This window comes from Limulus polyphemus, unplaced genomic scaffold, assembly GCF_000517525.1.
Source record: "Limulus polyphemus unplaced genomic scaffold, Limulus_polyphemus-2.1.2 Scaffold2522, whole genome shotgun sequence".
In the NCBI taxonomy this organism is placed as follows: Eukaryota; Metazoa; Arthropoda; class Merostomata; order Xiphosura; family Limulidae; genus Limulus; species Limulus polyphemus.
Window position 1 is genome coordinate 29950 of NW_013668132.1, and position 15191 is coordinate 45140.

The following is a 15191-nucleotide window of genomic DNA, read 5'->3' on the forward strand; positions in this document are numbered from 1 at the left end:
TTAATTTAAAAGTAAATATTAAAAAAACACAGTTAAACATCAATTTTGGTATGTCTTTTCTATTTACTAAGATATTGCTCATGTAATAAATCAAACACAGTGGCACCCCCTACCACATCTTTCCATTGTTGGAAATGCTCCCTTATATACACTTACTTCTATAAATCAAAAGCTCAGAATGTCATCCTAGTGGCTTTATAAGCCATCTTAATGTGTTTGGACACCATTTCTTTCTTTCGACCCAAGATTTCAAGGAGGTAGATTGTGTCTACAGTCTGCTCGAAATTTCATATTTTTTTAGACTGAAATACAGCTTAGTTACTAGGCTTGATTAACTTTAAAAGTTATAGCATGAAAACTATAACAAGCACAAAATGGTTATGAAGTTGGTCCTAGGGACCGAGCCCATGCTCAAAGAGTTAAAAGACTATACATATGAGAGCATCCTCTTACAAGGACTTTAGATGTGAAACATCAAAATGCCCTGTTTAAAGGTTATGCTTGTAACAACATCATTTTACAAGAACTTTAGATGTGACACATCAAAATGTCCTGTACAAAGATTATGCTTGTGAGAGCATCCTCTTACTAGGACCTTACCTATGAGATGTAAGAACCACGGAGCGTCCTTCTTTAACCATATCAATGATACAGTTCCACAGAAATCTTCTAGCTTTTGGGTCCATTCCTGTTGTCGGTTCATCCTGGAAAAATTAAGTAATTTATACATAATTAATAAAATTGGTGATAAATAAACAGCCTCAGTATGAAATCACAATCAATTTACCATATCTTATATTACCACTACAGCAAAACCATCTCTGTCATGACTAAGTTCTACATTACTACTACACTCACAATAGGGATGATTATCAGTTAATACTGATATGTAAACAAACAACTTTTTTACTTACCAAAGAAATAATGACAGATAACAAAAACCTAAATTAAAATTGTGAAAATCATTCTGTTATCATGCATATCTAATTAAACACTCACCAAGAATACCAATGATGGGTTACCAAGCAAAGCTATGGCTGTTGAAAGTTTCCGTTTATTCCCACCAGAGTAGGTTCCAGCACATCGGTCTGCATAGTCAGTGAGACCAAGCTTTCTTGTTCCCCAGCAGGCAATCTATTAAGAACATACACAAACATTCTAATATTTAGCCTCAAAATTTGCACTAGTTTAGAAACACATTTTCTATGGTATTCCATAAAGCTTTGTGTAATAACACAGAACAGATGTAGAGACACCTACTTTTCTAACATATTTCTCTGGAATGCCACGAAGCCGAGCATAGAACTCCAGGTGCTCTGTACCAGTCAGAAGTGAGTCCAAGGCATCAAACTGTGGGCAGTAGCCAATATTTTCTCTTGCTTGATCCACTTCTGTTTTGATGCTATCAGAAACATGGAGAAAGGAACAATATTTAGTGATATGTTAATATGTCACTTGAGAGTTATGTAAAATGTTCAGTAGATACGTATATGTAAGGTGGACTGAAAACTCGATTACAGAATCACACATAATAAAAAAATCCTCATATCATCATTGTATGATGACAGAAAAATAAAACAATATTCACTAAGAAAATACACTCTTCCACTAAAGTTATAATTTTCCAATAGGTACTTACCTATTCTCACATAAATAGTCATTCTCATTCAGTGATGTCCTCTGTATTCAAAAACAATTTTTCACATACCACAAGCCTTGAGCTCCCATGTACCTTACAAATGACTGATTCAAATGCGTCTCACGTGCAAATCATCATGTGACAATCCTTCACCAATAAGAGTGTGATACACTCTCTTGATGCATGTGACTATCTCTATCCAATTCTACCAAACTACCACTTCGAGTTTTGGAGGAAAATGGAAGTACTGGTTTTCAGTGGGGAGGAAGGGTGGGAAGTACCTATCAGAAATATATTTTCAGTATAGGAAAATTATAACTTCTGATATGGTACATTACCTCTTCTCATATAAATAGCTAGAATCCCACATTGAATAGGTAGAGGGACCTGTGTGAGGGAAAGAAAAAAGCATCCTTTGAAAGTGTCTGAAGGACACCCTAAAAAACTAAATCTTCGCAGTAGAGGTTCATACATGGGAGACTGCACCACATCTGTACCAGGTATACTCTTTGCCCAGTGTGGAATGAGGTGTTACAGACCTTGGTGGAAAAAAGGGAGGAGCATATCCCTAAGGGAGAGAAAAATGGTGGGATAGGGATCTGAACCAGATGATAGTGGAATCTCAATCTCTTACAGTACATCAGTGTAGACGAGAGTAAAAGGATATGCCTCCAGATGTAGAATGGCTAGGGCACAACAGACCATACACAGCAAGTCAACTACATCCAAAACACAGGCCGCTGGGAACTTACAACCATGCGGGGGTAGGATGAGGATCAAACCAATGGTAAGTCAACTACAATCCAAAACCCAGGCCACTGAAAACCGACATCCATGTGGGGGTAGGAAAGAGGATCATACCCTTTTCACCTCAAGTTCATCAGACCAGAGGGAATCTCATACCCCCTGATCTATGAACAGGACACCTGATAATAAAGTGAGCAATTGATTGACCGATCCGAGAACCCAACTTCCAGTATCATAAAGATGTCTTTGTAATGTAAACCATCTCACTCAAAAACAATCTGACAGGAACCGCCTTTAGTGCAATAAAATCCTCAAGGGATAGGGTAAGAGGTAAAACCATATTAATCTGGAAGTACCTCCATCATGGCTCACAACACTGATGGAGGAGCAAGAGTATAACTGAGTGAGGAAATAGAGACACCTGTAATACATGTGTGAGGACTTATGCTGATTGGTACAGCTCTAAATCCAAAACCCAGCCACTGGAAATTTACATCAACATGGGAGTAGGATGATGGATCCCATTCCAAGGGGTGAACTGCAATTTTGACAGCTCACTTCAATTATACATAGTGAAGGACATCTCATCATCTACACCAGCAGAACACCACTGCCCTACTCTAAACTGAATGGTTTTATCATTATATGTATATTTTATCATTATCACATTCAGGAGGATGCCTCCATGGTCCACCACCCCAGCAGCTTGGAACTGGAAAGTGGTAAGAACTCCCATTCTCCACTGGAAGAAAAAAGGAGAAATTGCAGTGGAGAGCCCGGAGGAGCGACAACACCTGAGACAGTACAACGGGTGACTATGAAAACCCTATTTTAAAAGGCAGACCACACCTGATTTATTCAATCTAAGGCATGGCAGCTATCCCCTTCTGCTTTACCCATGAAATCCATGGGTGAGTATAGTCTAGGACGGGCATATTAATGATGCAAATATATCGCAAGGATAAACCTACAAGTGATCTTGTGGAACACCCCCATCTCAGCAGTGAGCATTTAGTGGCCAGGGAAATTATAAATTTTAGGTCATCATGGCCTTACTTTGTAGAAATGACTATTTTTAAGTATACCTGGTTAGGCACCACTCGACGCAGAGTGGAATACAGACAGTGTAGAAAGAAAAAGGGAAAAGCCCCTGAACAATAAGAGATATAGATATAAAATATAACTTTCCCAGTCACAGTCTCACCAAAGTCTGAAGAATGGCTACAAGCAGAAGACGATAACCCAAAGATGAAGATACAGCGATCCAATGCAGACAGTGAGATGTGAATGTATGATGAGTAGTCAACATGCCTGAATAAAGAACTTCCTCCAAGGAACGATGGAGATTAGATGCTAAGGAAAAGGTAAGGTGCCTGATCTGACATGAAGATGCCTGGAACAAAGTATGGGAAGAAGGCGATAAGGAAGAATAAGCCAATCAAATTAAAAACCAAAGCTAATTGGTCATGGTGGAAGGAAAAAGGTCATGAACAGAAGATATCTGCCAAGGAATGAATAGGTGTTAACGGGCACCACACAAGGAAGCTGTGCAAGCAACATAACAATGAAGAGCACAAAAAGGACATAGTAGCCTACCCAACTGAGAATAAAGGTGGGAAATAGAAGGAAGGGAAATCGAGGAGAAGGAATAATTACCCTCCTGAGATGCTGATGTTTTGGGGAGGAAATATCAATCCAAATTAAGGATAATGTATGTGGAATGATATAGAGTATGTGAAATATCGATGGCAAATAAATCTGACCTATGACGTCCACAGAATAAGAAGAGAAGGAAATAAGTCTTAAGTGATAAGTGGAAAATCGAGCACAAGAACAGCAGTTCAAACAGAGGCAAAGTGAGGCAGTGAAGAACCACATTAAGATCATAATACGGAAGGAGAGCATGCTGAGGTGGATGAGTAATCCGGAAGGAATGCAACAAGAGTGAAAGGGCAGGAGAAGTAAAAACTTTACGTTACTGGGAAAAATGAAAAGTGTGGGATAAGGCAGCCCAATAACCTGTGATTGAGGAGACATAAGACCCTTGATTAAATAGCCAAGTGAGGAAATCTGTAACCATGGGTGTAGCGGGTGAAAATCTCTGACTGAAAGACCAACAACAGAAAGCTTTCCACTTGCATTGATAAAATTCTTTAGAGGAAGGGTGAGTGGAACAAGCTAAAAAGAAGCTACCCATGGGACAAACCGGATCTCTTCACCAGAGACCGGATAATAAACAGGCATGTAGACAAAGGATAGGAGGGGCTGGATGAAATGCTGGTGACCAGGGTTGACTTAGAAGGGATGGAGTACTGAAATCTCCATCGAACAAAGTTGAAGAGAAGATTGGGCATGACTGAGATGAGTGTTGAAACAAAAACACCCAAATGGACAAGATATTGGGTGGGTTAGTATAAGGAATGACTTCTCCAATTTGATTGCCTACACGAGCTGCCTCCGGGAGCAGCTGATGAGTGTGATGGGTTGACTCCTGTTTGTAACAAGCTAATAAAAGCCAGCCATCCATGCAATGATAGAAGTGCAACCCTTGAGCATATAAATGTTGGGTGAATACATTGACCACCCAACAAAAGATATATGGGGCCAAAGCATAGCTGAAGAGCAAAGCACAAAATGGATAAACTGCCCCGTGATGAACGAACCGAAGATAAGTGTTTCGACTGAAGAGATATCGGGATATGTGAGTAACCATTCGTGACGTCTACCTTGTTCATCCACAAACCCAGAGAAAAAGTCCACCTGAGAGTGAGAAAAGACTCCACGGTAAATCGGGGTAGAACCAAAAATTTATTGAGGCAGAACAAATTGATCACAGGCTGCTTGTCTCCAGTTTTCTTGGGTACTACAAACAGCCTGGAATAAAAAACCTGGAGAAGGATGATTGACAGGTTCGATGGCCTGCCGGGAGAGAAGATCTTGTAACACCTCAGTCAGATGCTGACTGGTAGTAGGATTCCCAGGCAATGGGTATTTGAGATAATGGAGGAGGGGAAAGAAATTGTATGACAAGTCACTTGGATAAAACCCAAATAACCCACAGATCTGTGGTGAAAGGTCACCAAAGAGGAACAAAATCGGACAAATGAGCCCCTGCTGGACCAGAACCCACCAGGTAGTCACCAGTAGTTTTGGCAATGTGTCTACATGGAATAAAACGATGAGATGAGAAACCTATGGAGGGAGGAACAGGTAAAGGCCAAGAAGGTGCTGGACTGGAAACAGTAATAGGGGTATGTCTAGGCTCAAAATGCAACAAATGATCCACCAAAAAAGAAAAGGTTGTGTGATGTCGCACGGACTCCACATGGGATTACAAAGTTTCAGGAATATTACTAAAAACACACCACTGAAGAAAAGGGGCCCATACATATGTCCCAGAGATGAGGAGGCAGTAAATGAACCTGGGAGATCCCCAAATCAGAGAAACCACGTGTGTAAGGCTAGAGACAAAGAAGACAAACATGCCAATGTGGAGGTAATCAGGGAGAGGCAATCCCTTGAAAAACCCTCAGGATCTCTGTAGATCCCCTCAAAAAGAAGGTGGATAGTAGATAAGTACCGTAGGAGAGTCGATAGGGTAAGACGAAAGTGGAAAAATTGGGTGTGGGATAAATGAACAGGATGATCAGGGTCTGCTCCCCACATGGCCAAAATCAATTCTAACTGTTGAGAGTCAAGTAATGGATATTCAGCCTGATGGTAGGCCAAGGCAAATTGATCCAAAGCTCGCATAGGGCGAGGCATGCTGGCGCCCTCAACCATCTGTGAAACAAAATTCTCAGCATGAACCACAATATCCAGGATAGGAGGGAAACTAAATACTGACAGGAGGAGGTATCATGTAACAACAAAGGATGGGGATCATATAAAATGAAGGAAATGGGTAAAAGAGAACATACCAGAGAAATCATGTCTAAAAAGCTGAATTAGGCCTAGCTGATTCCACAGTAGGGGCATAGGAAGACACGGCAAAATCAGGGGGTGTAAAAAGGCTGCAAACATCCTAGTTGACCCAAACTGGTTCAGCATGCTCAGGAGGAATAGAGGCAAGATCAGGAAAAGCAGGTCAACTCATATAACGATCAATCTCCTGGCGGATGATAGCCAATAAATCCAAATACATGTCACCACCACCTGTAGCCTGTGTGAGTATGCTAGTAGAAGGTATGATATCTGAAGTGGTAACTTGAACTTCAGAATTCATTGTGTAAAATTAAAAATCAAACAAAAGTGTCTGAGGGAAAAAAAATGAAAACTGGAAAAATAAGTTATCTGAAAGTCATTAACTGTTGAAAACACAAAATTTACTTCTGAATAATAACTAAAAACAAAACCACGAAGTGATTAAGTTCAAAGAGCACATAGAAAAACCCATCTTGACAAGAGTATTGCCAAACAAGAAGTGATAGTTCAGTATAATCAAATAAAACGAGTCATATGCATCAGGAGAGTGTGTTGCATAATGATTTGCATGTGAGACACATTTGAATCAGTCAATTGTAAAGTACGTGGGAGCTCAAGGCTTGTGGCATGCAAAAACATTTTTTTGCATATAGAGGGCAGCACTGAAAGTGTATAGCTATTTATGTGAGAGGAGTAAGTACCATATTGGAAACCAGTACAAGTCTGTAAATAGCTCTAAACATACACACTTGTTTTAAAGCATTTATAAAAGTAAAGCTTACATGTTTAAAACAGTTTGGGACTGTACCTGTAACCATTAATAAAAGCATTCCCAGCAGTTACACTAGTTCGTCCTGTTAACATCTTGAAGGTTGTTGTCTTTCCTGCTCCATTAACACCCAGCAAGCCAAAGCAGTCACCTGGTTTTACTATTACGCATAAACGATTGACAGCTGGGTGTTGTCCTGTTCTGTACACCTAAAAGCAAGATGCATAGATACAATACTATTATACTATCATAAACACTATATATATATATCTTACAGTTTCTACATACACCATAAATTCTCTACTGTATATAAAAACACGAAAATAACATACTCTTAAAGAAATCAGAAAATCAACCATGAATTAGCTAAAAACCAGCTCTAGTGAAATGCATTAGCCAGTATAATAGAATCTAATAATATGGATCTAGCAGGCTTCAGAGCTGGGATTAAACAAGATTGAGAAATGTCAATTTGACTTTTGCTGGGGTCGAGATATATTGTGAACGATGCCAAGAAGATGGGGCACAACAACTTATGAAAAATTGGAGGAAAAAAACATATTTAAGGCAATGCATGAGCATCAAGACACTTCAAAAAAAAAAAGAAAATGATGAAAACTTAAGGCAGTCAGAAAAATGAAGAAACTCTAATTGAGCAAACTGAGGGTTACGAATAATAAACTAAAATGAAGAAACTCAAACTGAGCAAATTTAGGGTTATGAATAATAAACCAAGAAAATGAGCATCAAGGCTCACTGATGTCTGTTCTCGTTACAAGCCAAGAGTTTTGTAAGACAACTTAAATATATTTGTTTGTTTGTTGTTAAGGGCAAAGCTACACAATGGGCTATCTGTGCCATATTCACCATGGAAAAGGTTTTCAAGAGGTATAAACCTCCATTCTTACTGCTGAGCCACTGAGAAGAATTTAAGTATGTCCGAAGACAGAAAATGTACAGTGATAAAAAGAAAGTTCAAAAGACATAACTTGAGAGGAGTAATCCAGAAGTTTAGTCTATTACCATAACAACTCATAAAAAGTTTTCATATTATGCAGTAAAGTGCAACTTTCTTACCTTTGTCAGATTCTCAATTTTTAGCACAGCATCTTTAGTGCTGCCATTCAGCACCTTCTTCCTTTCAGCAGCAACATCATCATCAACATCTTCTATTTCTTCATCAATGGAGGGTTCTCTGATGAACAAGGCAGAAAAAGAAATGATATTTAAATGTCTGAGAAAGTAACATTTGGTAGACTAATTTTGAAACAATATACTGATGACATGCTAACATACAAATCTAGATAAGCTTGAACACAGGAGGATGAAGTCTGTTAAAATATCAGAAAAACTATAGCTTATAACAGGCTTATAACCAAAAGCTTACAAAGTATTAGAAGTCCGTAAATAGTATTATAATGTATGTATAAGTAGCATTTCAGAGAATCTTTTGTTTTTCATCATCCTGCCCAACTGATAAGTTCACGTACTGAACAAAAGGTCTCTTGGGCAATGACTTGTTGGAGACAAGAAATAAATCTGAAATTCTATTTTTACAAGACTCTAAGTTTGAATTTACAATGGAAAAACTGGGAGGAATGTGAGAAAAATATCCGCAGTTCACACAATTTTTATCACAAATTTTAGGTTTATAATTACAATTAGAGAACTATGTTTCTATAAGGCTTCATGATACATCTAATGGAAACTATAAGTTATAACAGGCTTATAAATTGAAACTAGAAAGTAATACTTGCTTCATATTTTAATGCTGTATTATACAAACACATACTTTAGTAGATCCAGTAATTAGGTTTCATATTAATCATTTTACTAATGAGAATACTAATTAAGTCATATTCTGTTACAACAACTCACCTTTTGGATATAAAAAATCGATACTGAATCAATATGGTCACGAAGAAAAAACCAACAGCTTGGACGGACATGCTTAGCAGATTACGACCCAAAAAGTCCCATTCCATGGGATCCCGAAAGGTGTTGATTCCTGCGTTAATAGTAATAAAAATTATTACTCTATATTGGCACTAAATCTTGATCTCTTACTTGGACTCATGACCCAAACTGATTGTTCACAATACATAAAAAAAAATTATAATTTGGAAAAGACGAAGAAATAGCTACTACACTGTAACACAAAACTTTGCTCGTGCTCCAACACAAAAACTCTGCATGTGTTGTAACACAAAAACTCTGCACGTGGTGTAACACAAAAACTCTGCACGTGGTGTAACACAAAAACTCTGCACGTGGTGTAACACAAAAACTCTGCCTGTGGTGTAACACAGAAACTCAGCATGTGTTGTAACACAAAAACTCTGCCTGTGCTCTATCTAACACAGAAACTCTGTGTGTGTTGTAACACAAAAACTATGCAAAGCAGCAATACAAAACTGTAGAAAGAAGACATACAGTGGATTTTAGATACCAAAGTAAAAGTATATTACCATACAAACTGATAAGTCAATATAAATATTACCACACAAAAACCAAAAGTCAATATACATATTACCATACAAAAAGTGATCAGTTGATATAAATATTACTATTAAAAAACAGAAAGCTGTCAACACAAATATTACTATTAAAAAACAGAAAGCTGTCAACACAAATATTACAATAAAAAAACCAGTAAGTCAATAAATATTATTAAACAAAAACAAGTAAGTCAATAAATATTACTATACAAAAACCAATAAGTTGCCAATAGGATAAAATTTATCACACCCAATCCACAAATCTTACTGTCTTACTGTACCTACTATTTACTCTCTTCTGTGTGATGACAAGGCTTACAAACCCAACCCAGAGATCTTACTGTCCATAATGTATACATTCTTCTGAGTGATCACAAGACAAACCAAACCCACAGATCTTACTGTACCTAATATTTACACTTTTCTGTGTATTGACAAGACTTATCACACCTAACCAACAGATCTTACTGTACCTAATATTTACACTTTTCTGTGTATTGACAAGACTTATCAAACCTAACCAACAGATCTTACTGTACCTAATATTTACACTTTTCTGTGTATTGGCAAGACTTATCAAACCTAACCAACAGATCTTACTGTCCCTGATGTATACATTCTTCTGAGTGATCACAAGACTTACCAAACCTAACCCACAGATCTTACTGTCCCTGATGTATACATTCTTCTGAGTGATCACAAGACTTACCAAACCTAACCCACAGATCTTACTATCATACTGTACCTAATATTTCAACTCTTCTGTGTGATAACACAGCTCAGGAAATCCAACCCACAGATCTTACTTTAACTAATGTTTACGTCCTTCTGTGTGATCACTTGACTTACCTAATCACACCTAATCTCGCTGTCCTTAATGTATATGCCATTCTGTGTGATCACAAGACTTACCTAGCCCAACCTAAGGATTTTACTGTACTTAATATTTAATTTATTCTGTGTGTTGACAAGACTTACCAAAGCCAATGCACAGATCTTAGTATCGTATTGTACCTAAAATTTATTCTCTTCTGTATAATGAGAAGACTTATCCAACACAATATACATATCTTACTATCCTACTGTACCTAATATTTACTCTATTCTGTGTGATTGACCTACCAAAGCCAATGCACAGATCATACTATACCTAATGTTTACATCCTTCTGTGTGATCACAAGACTTATCTAGCCCAACCTAAGGATCTTACTGTACCTAATATTTACTCTATACTGCGTGATAACAAATCTTATCAAACCCAACTCACAGATCTTACTGTACCTAATACTTACTCTATACTGCATGATGACAAGGCTTACCAAACCCAATGCACAGATCTTACTGTACCTAATATTTACTCTATTCTGTGTGATGACAAGACCTACCAAAGCCAATGCACAGATCATACTATACCTAATGTTTACATCCTTCTGTGTGATCACAAGACTTATCTAGCCCAACCTAAGGATCTTACTGTACCTAATACTTACTCTATACTGCATGATGACAAGTCTTACCAAACCCAATACACAGATCTTACTGTACCTAATACTTACTCTATACTGCATGATGACAAGGCTTACCAAACCCAATACACAGATCTTACTGTACCTAATACTTACTCTATACTGCATGATGACAAGGCTTACCAAACCCAATGCACAGATCTTACTGTACCTAATATTTACTCTATACTGCGTGATAACAAATCTTATCAAACCCAACTCACAGATCTTACTGTACCTAATACTTACTCTATACTGCATGATGACAAGGCTTACCAAACCCAATGCACAGATCTTAGTATCGTATTGTACCTAAAATTTACTCTATACTGCGTGATAACAAATCTTATCAAACCCAACTCACAGATCTTATTGTACCTAATATCTACTCTTTTCTGTGTGATGACAAGATTTATAAACCCAACCCACAGTTTGCACTGTCCATAATGTTTACACTCTTCTGTGTGATGACAAGACTTACCACACCTCACCTACAGATCTTACTATACCTTATGTTTATATTTTTCTGTGTTATGACAAGACTTACCAAACCGTGCAAAGGTTTCAGCTGCTAAATGGTTAGTTGACATATCCATTAATCCTCTACCGAGACAATAGTGAGGAAATATGAGAAACACCTTCTTGAGAATGGCAGCTATTGCTCGTAATTCCTGTAAACATAACGAGTTATTTTGTCATGAAAAACATTATTTAAAACATTAACATAGTAGTTCGTTTTTACATAACATAAGGATCAAAACATGTTTGATATTTGTTGTTGTTGCTAATTTGGGAGCAATTACACCTTCTATCACAAAAACTATTTATGTACTGGTTAATTAAATCACATGGACAACCACAACTAAATACAAGAACACACCACAACTAGACAACTTCTACTAAAAGCAAGTGAAGCACCATGGGATTAAATTTCCTATCGTCAGCCTAGCTGGAATTTTACACTACTCCAGCTAAGACTGTTTTTCCTGGCAATTACAACAGTATCTACAAGCTGCAAAAACTTTAGTATTGCTAAACCTTTTAAGAGAAAAATGTGTTTGAAGGAATATAAGAAAGCATGATTAAGATTCCTAAACTAACACATAACTGCTGGTTCTGGATTTATTAAAGTGTAGCTTAGTTTTGATGAAAGAACCATATCAAAATGATGTTACTCTATTAGAGCCACAACCACTTTAAAATGAGTTTGAGGTTACTCTGTTAGAGCCACAACCACTTTAAAATGAGTTTGAGGTTACTCTATTAGAACCACAACCACTTTAAAAAAAGGTTACTCTATTAGAACCACAACCACTTTAAAATGAGTTTGAGGTTACTCTGTTAGAGCCACAACCACTTTAAAATGAGTTTGAGGTTACTCTGTTAGTGCCACAACCACTTTAAAACAAGGTTACTCTATTAGAACCACAACCACTTTAAAATGAGTTTGAGGTTACTCTGTTAGAGCCACAACCACTTTAAAACGAGGTTACTCTATTAGAACTACAACCACCTCGAAATGAGGTTATTCTATTAGAACCAAAATTACTTCAAAATGAAGTTACTCTGTTGGAACCACAACCACTTCTAAATGAAGTTACTCTATTATAACCAGAACTAGTAGATGATGTTGCTTTTTTAGAAATAGTATCACTTCAAAAGAAAGTTACTCTATTAAAACCAGAACCACTTCAAAATGAAGTTACAATATTAGAATCACAATCATTTCAAAAGGAAGTTACTCTATTAAAACCAGAACCACTTCAAAATGAAGTTACAATATTAGAATCACAATCATTTCAAAAGGAAGTTACTCTATTAGAACCATAACCACTTAAAAATTAAGTTTCTCTGTTAGGACCACCATCGCTTAAAAAAACAAGGTTACTTTAAGGTATGAATGCCGAAAGAATTAAAATAGGAAAAAAAGTTCACATCTGTACCTCATCATCAAACAGTTCCAAAACAAAAGTTGCCACGGTTGTGACAATTCCAATAAAAAGGTTGAGACAGGCCAAAGCTACAAAGGCAGAGCTAGGGACTGTAAATATGTAGGAGGCAGGATACATCAATGGCACACTTGCCCAGCTACAAGAGGCAGAAAATGCATGTTATCATACAGCTTTGTTAGTTTCTGTGTTAAATGAAAAGAAAGTACACAAAACACACACAAACTTAAGCCTGAGGTAGTAAAGTATTGTAATTACATAGTTTATTAGGAATATCAACCATCCTTAACTAGCTAGATAATTTTATGGTAAAATCTTGACACACAGTACCTCTTCTGTATATTCTATGTATTTACACTCAAGTATTATATATATTGATTATTCTTTACATATTTAATAAAAACTACCACTGAAGTTCATCTATTAATATTTTAATTGAAAAATCTGAATAAACAGAAAATGGAGTTTCAAAATAATAGATAAAATAATTTAATCACTGACATTAATTAAAGACAAACCTCTATCTTGGTAAATATTCTTCATTGAAAAGGCTTACTTACTTCAAAGACATCTGATTATTAAGAAACATAACGTTTAACAGAAAATAATAAATAATTTGCCAATGTTATGTTTAAATTTAATACACATCTTCTTGACATGGTATAAAAGCAAAATATTTTATGACAAGTCACACTGTATTACAGCCAATTTTTTATATGATAATATATATTAGTAAACAGATAACAGTGTATATGATAATATACATTAGCACAGATGACTCTGTATATGACAAGTCACATTAGTATATATAATGATGTATATAAGTCACATTAGTAACAGATAACTGAGTATAAGTCACATTAGTACAGATAACAGTATACATGATAAGTTACATTAGTACAGATAACTTTGTATTTAAATCATACTAGTACAGATAACTGTGTATATAAGTTATATAACAGATAACTGTGTATGTAGGTTACATAAGTAAAAGATAACTGTGTATATAAGTTATATAAGTAAAAGATAACTGTGTATTTTAGTCACATTAGTACAGATAACAGTATACATGATAAGTTACATTAGTACAGATAACTTTGTATTTAAGTCATACTAGTACAGATAACTGTGTATATAAGTTACATAAGTAAAAGATAACTGTGTATTTTAGTCACATTAGTACAGATAACTTTGTATTTAAGTCAGACTAGTACAGATAACTGTGTATATAAGTTATATAACAGATAACTGTGTATGTAGGTTACATAAGTAAAAGATAACTGTGTATTTTAGTCACATTAGTACAGATAACTTTGTATTTAAGTCATACTAGTACAGATAACTGTGTATATAAGTTATATAACAGATAACTGTGTATGTAGGTTACATAAGTAAAAGATAACTGTGTATATAAGTCACATCAGTAACAGATAATTGTGTATATTACTCACACTAGTAACAGTTAACTGTGTATATGATAAGTGACATTAGTACAGATAACTGTGTATATGATAAGTGACATTAGTACAGATAACTGTGTATATGATAAGTCACATTAATAACAGATGACTGAGTATATGACAAGTCACATTAGTACAGATGACTGTCCAGAATCAAACTTTGCTCACCCATACAGTAAGAGCAACAAAACAAGTCCTCCAAAATTGTTTTCTGAAACATATGCATCTTCTCTGAAGGCCAAGAAAATGAAGATACAAAGTGTGGCAGGAATAATGTAGTTAGCCTGCGTAAAGATAAAAAAAATGTAGCTTGAGTCTGTTAAACTGGTCTTTGAAAAGTTAATATACAAACACTTGGAATAAATAACACAACATGGAATTTTTCACAAAGTAAAGCCTACCTCATGTAGCATGACAACGTGGGATTGGTCACAAAGTAAAGCTCCCTCATGTGTTACATGATAACATGGGGTATTTCATAAAGTAAAGCCTCCCTCATGTAACATGGCGTAGTTCACAAAGTAGTCTCCATGATGTTTCATGTAAAAAACTTGGCTTAACATGAAAATAATTATGTTTAAAAACAATACCTAATACACAATATTCAGGTTAGTTTGTCACAGAATAAGATGATTTATGGAGACATCTTCCTGATCATGTACCAAACATGTTTTGAGCTGAATACTGGCACTCAGTCAT

General features: G+C 36.2%; 1 protein-coding gene across 1 annotated transcript in view; it reads right to left on the minus strand.

Moving 5' to 3' along the window:
* LOC106467191 (ATP-binding cassette sub-family A member 1-like) overlaps positions 1 to 15191 on the minus strand; it is a 74275-nt gene that overhangs the window by 6185 nt on the left and 52899 nt on the right. Inside the window, 9 exon segments of the mRNA XM_022395316.1 lie at positions 601 to 704; positions 1000 to 1134; positions 1261 to 1402; positions 7119 to 7288; positions 8157 to 8274; positions 8958 to 9087; positions 11631 to 11754; positions 13027 to 13171; positions 14661 to 14776. Coding sequence (XP_022251024.1) covers positions 601 to 704; positions 1000 to 1134; positions 1261 to 1402; positions 7119 to 7288; positions 8157 to 8274; positions 8958 to 9087; positions 11631 to 11754; positions 13027 to 13171; positions 14661 to 14776 — 1184 coding nt within the window.